Source organism: Gavialis gangeticus, unplaced genomic scaffold, assembly GCF_001723915.1.
Source record: "Gavialis gangeticus isolate Ggan-Ray unplaced genomic scaffold, GavGan_comp1, whole genome shotgun sequence".
NCBI classification, from domain to species: domain Eukaryota; kingdom Metazoa; phylum Chordata; order Crocodylia; family Gavialidae; genus Gavialis; species Gavialis gangeticus.
The window spans coordinates 78,696,768-78,705,897 of NW_017729024.1; the positions used below are offsets into that span (position 1 = coordinate 78,696,768).

The 9,130-nt window shown below is 42.3% G+C and overlaps 1 protein-coding gene across 1 annotated transcript in view; it reads left to right on the plus strand.

Moving 5' to 3' along the window:
- The first annotated feature begins 948 nt into the window (after nucleotides 1-948).
- The window catches only part of KIAA1024L (KIAA1024 like), a 17,190-nt gene continuing 9,008 nt past the window's right edge, over nucleotides 949-9,130 (plus strand). Inside the window, exon 1 of the mRNA XM_019517288.1 lies at nucleotides 949-1,263. Coding sequence (XP_019372833.1) covers nucleotides 1,099-1,263 — 165 coding nt within the window. The 5' untranslated portion in view covers nucleotides 949-1,098. The remainder of the gene's footprint in view (nucleotides 1,264-9,130) is intronic.

The window sequence follows — 9,130 nt, forward strand, 5'->3', positions numbered from 1 at the left end:
CATTGTGGTAGCAGGGACAGATGACAAGAGTATGCTCATCCAGTCAGACATAAACTTTTAGCTAGGGACCTGCGGCCAGCTGCAATTAAGTAACATCCTTTCCAAGAGATTTCCAATTGGTGAGCTATATATTAACATAGTTCATAAAATATTTTGTTGAATAGTAACAAACATACATATTCTAGGAATATCTATGAGCAGAAGAAGATACAAAAATATTACTGCAGTAAGTTGATTCAAATTGTGGAGTTATTATTATTAGGACCCTGCATTGTTACCAGAATGGAAATTGGTTTTATATTCCTTTCATTTTGCCCATCTTAGCTAGTGAAAACTGTCAATATCATTTGTGTAAAATCATTCACTATAACAGATTAAAAGAAAATACAGTACAAGTATTACAAATATAATAAGGCTTAAGCTTCATCTTATAGCGTTCAAAGTCAATGACAGTTTTACTATTGACTTGAAGGGGAGCAGGATCAATCCTCTAAGGAGAATTTCCTGTATCAATAGCTGAAATAAATTAATATTCTTCAACTTGGCGAAGAATTGTTTGTCAACATCTCTTTACTCTGAGAACATGAATATCAAAGTAGCAATGGCAAACTGCTAAACACTGTGGCAAGATCAAGTGAGTTAGTATCCCTATAAAAAATTTCTGGAAGATTTGTCCCATTTCCTTCTACTATAGGCTGCTTCTAATTTTCAGAAAAAAGAACCTCCTTTGAAGTACCGTAAGCCTGAAATCTTTGGCAGGTCACTTTAGGAAGTGTGGGTATGCATTTAAGTGTCTCATGCATCTGGTCACTGATACTCTATTACCTTTAATGAGCGCATATACATCTATCAAAATGGACCTTGAACTTGAAAACTTAAGTTAGGCAGTTATAGAAATAAGTCTCACCTGCTCTGCTGCTTCTAAATGATCTGTTATCATTTGTAAACAATATAAGTGAGCCTGACACCAAGCCGGGGTCAGGTACAGTTTCAGGCAACTGTCGGATCCTTCTTCACTTCATTAATAATTGACTGTGTGCGCACAGCCAGGAAGCAGAAGCCTGGGCTGTTTTTATTATTACTCAACAGGAGGGAAACATGGATTTCTCTGCTTTGCCAAACAACAACCACCCTGATAAATTCCTTCAACTGGAAGTAAAATCTTTGGTGCAAAACTCTGCCTTTCTACAAGCCAGCCTGGCATACCTCCCAGAAGCAGTTTTTCCAGAAGCTCAGCAATGGCACAACAGGGTCTATTTACAGGTAAGGGCTTACTGGAAAGACCTGAACAGTGGGTTTCTTTCCGTAGTAGTCTATAGCATTTTTGTGAAATTTGGGGTTGAGCCTTTTGCTGCAGCTCCATCATCCCCTATCTTGCACAACTGAAGTCAGTAAGATTCTTGCCATTGATTTCAAAAGGATCAGGATAAGGCCCCATGATAACAATCTTTTTGATACTGTAAGCTTAAAGCCACCCGTCAGATCGTTTTGCCCTTATTCTTACAGCACTTCAGGTCATGTGATTGCTTGTGATATAGTTACAGAATTTCCTAGTTCCTAGATGAATGGCAAGTTCTACTGTTAAGTGCATTTACTGTTACATGGAGTCAGATGGAAATCTTCCTACATAATACACTAAGAAGCAGAGGAGAGAGAAATTCCCGAAGAACTCTATGGCAACCCGGATACATTCTTAATTACAGGAAGTTTTTACTATTTATGACTATATACTATAGTATTAACTTGATAAACATTGGTTATATAAGTGGACACCAAAGTGTTATGTTAGGGTAATAGGTGAGAGAAGAAAGAAAAGAAGAGTCAAGCATGGGGAGGGGAAAAATAGGAAAACATTTAAATGAAGGCACTCCTCAGGAAGTTATCCAGATTGCACAATTTGGTCCTCCCTCTGCAGAACCAGCATGAGATCTCCAGAAAATCCTTAGAACTCAAAGGATTGGCTGACAGAGAGAACCACACTGTGAATTAACTGCTTCACTCCCTGGCTCCCTAGCAAATTGCCCTTAACTGGGTTTGTCTACAGGTGCAATTAAGTCAAAGCAATAAACTCCAGTGCTTATTGTGCTGAAGTTTATTGTATCCTGGGTACTGCATTTATATGTTAACAGGCAGCCCCCGCACTAAAGCATCCTTGTGCTCCAGCCAGCCATGTCGGCATCTACTTATGCACTGTACTTATACTCTGCAGCAGGATAGTACAGTAAAAGCTCTGTTATCCGGCATCCCCCAGGGAATGGGGGATGATGGTTAATCAAATATTCTGGTTAATCAAATGTGCATCATCTGGTGCACTCCCCAGCGTCAATGTGCCAGGGGACAGAGAGGGGGTCCCCATGCAGGCTGCTTTGCTGTGGGACGAAAAAGTGGCAAAGAAAAACTCAGCTCGCGGCAGCAAAATGGGAAGTCCCCTGGAAGTGGTACTTCCAGTTTTGCTTTTGCCACATCCCTTAGATGCCAGTTAACAGAGTTTTCTGGCAAATAAAGTGCTGGTTAACACAGCTTTTACTGTATTTGTAAATATTAGGATAGTACTTGTAAATATTAAGCAGGAGTTAATTAGTTCACTCCTGCCTAATAGCACTGCATGTGTAGACACGAGATGTTTACTGCGGAGCTAGTTAGTCAACTGTGCAGTACGCATCTTATGTAGACGTGCCCACAGATTTCTAAGATAACCACAACTGCAACTTCTTCAACCTTCCTTAAAAGGGAGGCATGGGATGAGTATCTCTATAAGATGAGCCTTGGCATAATATATTATGATGCTTCCCTCATAGGAGTTGGGATAGGGTGGAATGAAATACATGCACGGAGCTCTAACCAAGGGAGAAATGCCCACATGATTCGAAAGAAAGGGAGATGGTGCAGTACTGGCAACTTATTTCTCACCACACCTAACCCAGCATTGGGTGCAGAAATGAAGCAATGCATACAAAGAGACCCCTCATTAGCAGGGAATATTCTAGTTTACTGTTAGTAAATAAGGCTAACTGCCCCAGAGCCGTTACTGAAAAATTCCAGCAGGATTAAATCTGTGAGGAGTATTCCCCATCAGACAGATAGTATCATTCCTAAAACTTACTCTGCCCCAGGACAGCCATCTCATCAGAAAGCTACTGGATTTCCAGTTCCTCATAGATTCATAGATGTTAGGGTCGGAAAGGACCTCAATAGATCATTGAGTCTGACTCCCTGCATAGGTAGGGAAGAGTGCTGGGTTCAGATGACCCCAGCCAGATGCCTATCTAACCTCCTTTTGAAGACCCCCAGGGTAGGGGAGAACACCATGTCCCTTGGGATCCCATTCCAGATTTTGGCCACTCTAACCGTGAAGAAGTTCTTCCTAATGTCCAGTCTAAATCTGCTCTCTGCTAGCTTATGGCTATTATTCCTTGTGACCCCCAGGGGTGCCTGGGTGAGCAGAGCCTCACCAATTCCATTCTATGCCCCCTTGATGAATTTATAGGCAGCCACAAAGTCACCTCTCAACCTTCTCTTGTGGAGGCTTAAGAGGTCCAGGTGCCCTAGTCTCTCCTCATAGGGCTTGGCCTGCAAGCCCTTGACCATACGAGTGGCCCTTCTCTGGACCCTCTCCAGGTTATCCACATCCCTCTTGAAGTGTGGCACCCAAAACTAGATGCAATATTCCAACTGCGGTCTGACCAGTGCCTGATAGAGGGGAAGTATCACCTCCTTGGTTCTGTTTGTCATGCATCTGCTGATGCACGATAAAGTGCAGTTAGCTTTGCTGATGACTTCATCACACTGACGACTCATGTTCATCTTGGAGTCCACTAGGCCTCCGAGATCCCTTTCTGCTTCTGTGCTGCCAAGCAGGTCATTTCCTAAGCAGTAGGTGTGCTGGACATTTTTCCTCTCTAAGTGCAGCACTTTGCATTTCTTCTTGTTGAATTGCATTCTATTGTTTTCTGCCCTTTTGTCCAAACTGTCCAGGTCTGCCTGTAGTTGTTCCCACCCCCTGGTGTGTCCACTTCGCCCCACAGTTTTGTATCATGCGCAAACTTGGACAAAGTATGCTTCACTCCCTCATTCAGGTCACTAATGAAGACATTGAAGAGTATCGGTCCAAGAACCGAGCCCTGCAGGACCCCACTGCCCATGTCCTTCCAGGTCAATACGGACCCATCCACCACCATTCTCTGAGTATGACCCTCTAGCCAATTTCCCACCCACCAGACTGTGTAATCATTCAAGTCACAGCATCTTAATTTGTTCACCAGTATGGGGTGAGATACCGTAACAAAGGCCTTCCTGAAGTCTAGGTAAACAATACCTACCCCTACTCCTGCATCCAGGTGTTTTGTAACCTGGTCATAAAAAGAAACTAGATTAGTCAGGCATGATCTACCTGCTACAAACCCATGCTGGTTTCCCCTCAGCATAATTTTTCCTGCTGGGCTCTCACATATATGAGCCTTAATAATCTTTTCAAAGACTTTGCCTGGATTCTCCTTCCTCCCCTTCTTGAAAATAGGGACCACGTTGGCCCTTTTCCAGTCCTCCGGGACCTGGCCTGTGTGCCATGAGTTTTCAAATATTCTTGCCAGTGGCTGTGCAATGACATCAGCCAGTGCTTTCAATATCCTTGGACGGAGCTCATCTGGGCCTGCTGACTTAAATACATCCAGTCCTTCCAAGTGACTCTGCACCATCTCAGGGTCAACACTTGGTAGTCTGGTGCCCTGCTGTTGTCTCTCTACAGTCTCATTGTGAGACTTGTCTTGCCCCTCATTTAGGAAGACCGAGGCAAAGAACTCGTTAAGGAGTTCAGCCTTGTCCCCTGTGTCTGTCATCAATTGCTTTTGCCCATTCAATAGTGGTCCTATACCGCCCTGGGCCTTCCTTTTACTCCTTATATATCAGAAAAACAATTTTTTGTTATCCTTAACTTGGGATGCCATCCACAGCTCCATGGTAGCTTTGGCCTTTCTAACTGCCTCCCTACAACTTCGAGCTGAGGAGGTATACTCCTCTTTAGTAATTGCTCCCTGTTTCCACTGCTTATATGCCCCCCTTTTTGCCCTTAGGCTGCTCTGGATTTCTCTGGTCAGCCAAGGAAGCCTCTTGGCCCCTTTTTCTCAAGAAAGACCTTTGGAGTATGTTTCTAAAAATGTTAACTCTAAAGCACAAACTTTGTCCTTGTTATGCATTTGTGGATGCATGTTGTGCAGATAAAGCACTATGGCTTGAAGTACATTTTATTTCTCTCTCTTTTTTTGCTGACAAGCAAATAAGGAGAAGCTAAGGCACTGATGAGTTCCAGACGTTAAAATCAACATGATGGCATAGTTCAGAGCTAATGGTGTAGGAATAACATGTTTTATTTTAAGATGGGAGGGCTAATGGGGTTAAGGGTTAGTTAATTCAGGAACAGGAGGGGGGTGTTTCATTTCAGAACAGATGTGAGTGACCTACAGACTCCTGAAGTCATTAAACCTTGTGAATAGCCTAATTCCCTGTCCAGGAATTCATTTTCTTTTAAGGAACAGTTCCTCCTCAGGATTCCCTGTGTAAAGTGACTGCTCAGTGGTGCATTTGTGGGCTCTCTGGGACCTTTATCATGAGATCATTCAATTTCAAGTGCACTTAAGTGCTTATGTAAGTGTTTCCTCCACCTATAAGTGTTTTAATTTATTTCCATTATAAAAGGCAGCTTGACATAACAAATAACTTGCATTTCAGACAAAAATGGTTCTCTTTTTGGTGTTAGACAGAGTGAAGTTTTCCCATCTTGCTGTGTATTTGAGTTGTATATTTTAAATAAAACAATACACAGAATCTTGGCCCTTGCTTGTAAAACTGGTGTTTGAAAACCGAAGACAGTGTTTTTTCACTAAAGGTCATTTACTGCATGCAGCCTGTCCTTCAGGATTGCCTAGTCCTGCTGGTGTTCAGAGCTACTCTGTGCCCTCACCTCATGCATTAATTTTCTGGTTCTCGAGTACAGCCTATAAACTAGTTGTGCCTTTGCAGAGTTTATCTGCCTCTCCACATACTTCTATTTGGTGACTTTCATTGAATTGCTCCTAACTCACCTTTCCTGATGATCTTTTCCTGTTCTTCTAGAAAAAAATACCAGGCCATTTCTCTTTTTGTCTTTAATCCACTTATGGGAAATTCAACACTCATCCTGCAAATGCTGCCACTATATGTATCACAGTTATCAGGCTAACTGAATTTCTGACCTCTTGGGCTGTCCAAAAAGTCCCCTCTAGGCCTCAGGATAGAATCATGCAATTCTTTCACTCTTAGCCCAAGCCCCGGGTCGTAGTCCCTTTTATATCAACTATGATTGCTTCCATCAGTCTGACTTTGGCTCAGACCCTGCATTTCTCCAGGAGCAATGATGTTGGTAACCAGATATCAAGCTTTTCTTTCTTTAAGTGAAGCATTATTTATTAGAACAAAGACCTTTCAGAGAAAACATAAAATTAAAACCAGTTGATATACATGCCTACTTTTCCCTAGGGCTTTCCATTCCTTGGATCTGGTAAGAGTTAATTCTTTTGAAACTTTTACAGATCATCTTTGAATCAGCCCCTCTCCCTGGTCACCTCCTGGCATGTGACATCCCCTTCTGCTCATGAGAAGCATTTTTTAACTCATTATTGGATCTCCAGGCTCTCAAAATACTAACAAAAGAATACTTGTTGGAACAGAATGCTTAAGAGAAATGCTGGCCCCACTGTCTTCCAGGTGTGTGCTTAAGGCTACCTACCTAATTAAAATATTGGTTTGTCTTCCCGTTTGCTGCCTTCATAGATCCCTATTAAGTGAGATCAATATAATCCTACTAATACAGTCCTAATAATCCACCAGACCGCTCCAGAAATTCTAACTTACTGACCCAAGTGACTTACCACATTTGTACCCTTATTACATATCAGGATTCTTAAATAAATTCATATCAGCTTCTTATCTTACATAGCTGGTCTCCTAGAAGCTTGTCTTTAAAGTAAGAAAAGTGCCCTTTCTAATGTTTGCAGTGTTCTTCAGAAGCATGACATACAGCTATGTACAACTGAGGTTAGAGTTATAACACTGAAAAGAATTTATTCATGCTAATTAATGACTAATATAATCATTGCCCTGCTACCCACTTTCATTACTGAGAAGGTCATGACAAAGCAATTCCTGCCAACATCTAGAGTGCTTTAATTCTTTGTGGGTGTGTCTACACAAGACATTTACTGAAGAGCTGCTTAATTAGCCATGCAGTAAGGTTTCAGCATCTAGACGTGCAGCCCTATTCGGCCATAGTAAACTAACTAACTCTGCTGTAGGTTAGTAATTTTAAATACAAATACTATACTATGGCAGAGTTTTTTACTATGCAGCACCACACATGTAGACACTGATGGGGCTGGCTGGGGCACGAGAGTGCTTCAGTGTGGTGGCTGTCTGCTGGCTAGCCCCACACTGGAGCAAACTTGTGCCCCAGCCAGTCCCTCCACAGCACACTGAGCTGGCTTGGAGCAGCCCTGGGCTGGCATTCTGACTCCCGAAGCCCCCTGCCAGCCAGGGGTGCTCTGTCTCAGGCACACGTGTAAACACAGAGCTAGGGAGCAATAAACTCCAGCACAATATGCACTGGAGTTTATTGCTTCGCATTAATAGCACATGTAGATGTGCCCTCTGCTAATGTAAGTCTGATTTTAGACCTAGCTACATACAGATATCCCTTGCCTCCTTCATTATCTCCACATCCCACAACCAAGTACACATATTGATAATTTCTGATTCACCACCTGCTTTTGTATCCAGTAATCGTGCGGTTTTGCTGGCACAGTTGTGGGTACTAGCAAACGTAGATGAAGTTGTGCTTAAATTACTCCATTCCTTCCTCCTGAGAGGACCCAGGTGGTATAGTAGTTGGTGATTCTTTTCTGTCCCAATAGTTCTCTCATTTGAGAAGCTGCCACCAGTCTATGTGCTTTTTTAATATGTATGTCAGGCTACTAGAAGAGATAGTGATGTGGTTATTCAGAAAATTCATCTCTGCATCAGTTTTTCATTGGGCTCAGGGCTCTCTCAGGTACCAAAAACTGGGACCTAAATCACTACTGGCTGACTGAAGTTCACTGAAACTAACGAAGGTGATGGTAGTAAACTGTAAGTAACAGCCAGCAGAAATGATGGAATTGGTAGCTCTTCCTTTCCTAGGTATAGTTTATTCTTATCTTTTTAATAAAATGTGCAGTCTATGATCGTGTTGAATATCCAGCTACTTTTCAATTGTTAATCTACAGCTGTAGCTGTGTTTGTACCATCAATGCTTGGCACCAAGGTTTCAAAGTTCCCTTTGTATTGCAGGCTTTGTCACAATTATCCATGTCCAGGTTACCTTTGGGCTGCCTCTCTGCAGTGCTGTTTGTGTGGAGCTATACCAGTTCTCCAACAGAAAATCTCATTAAAGGTACTGGAGATGGAGTCCATTCCCCTGCATCTTCTATGACTCAGAGTTCAATTGTGGACATGCTGAGGATGTCATGGTGAGGGTCAGCAATGCAATAGGAACCATGCTGTCCAGCAACAACAAGCCTGGAAGGTCTGGGGAAGAAAGTAATGTGGAGGAAAAGCATTGCTAGCCAAATATTATTCTAGTTTATTCAAATGACTCGGTGAATTGACAAACTCTTATGGGGAGGAGTTATTTTGTGTAAGAACATCTGTTACTAGGTGCTATGTTACATACATAGAGAAAGTGTATGCAGAATTTGACCTCCAATATGTAAAATCACTTATTGTTTAGAGATCCCTTTGATCCCTACTTGCAGTAGGATGGGCTTGAAAGGACTCAGCCTTAGCTTGTGATTTCCTGATTTTCACAGTTCACATTCTTAACATCAGTTTAATTCTTGATTTTCACTTTAGGAACAGATAAAAATGTGCATAAGTTTTGTCAGAAAGATCTACTTTTCAAAAATTTTACTTGGTCTAAGATAAAGTCAATGTGATAGGAATTGGCCGAGGTCATTGCAGGACCCCTGGCACGGCTTTACGAGTACTCGTGGTGCTCTGGAGTGATGCCGGAGGACTGGAAGAGGGTCAACGTGGTTCCCATCTTCAAAAAAGGGAGGAAGGAGGA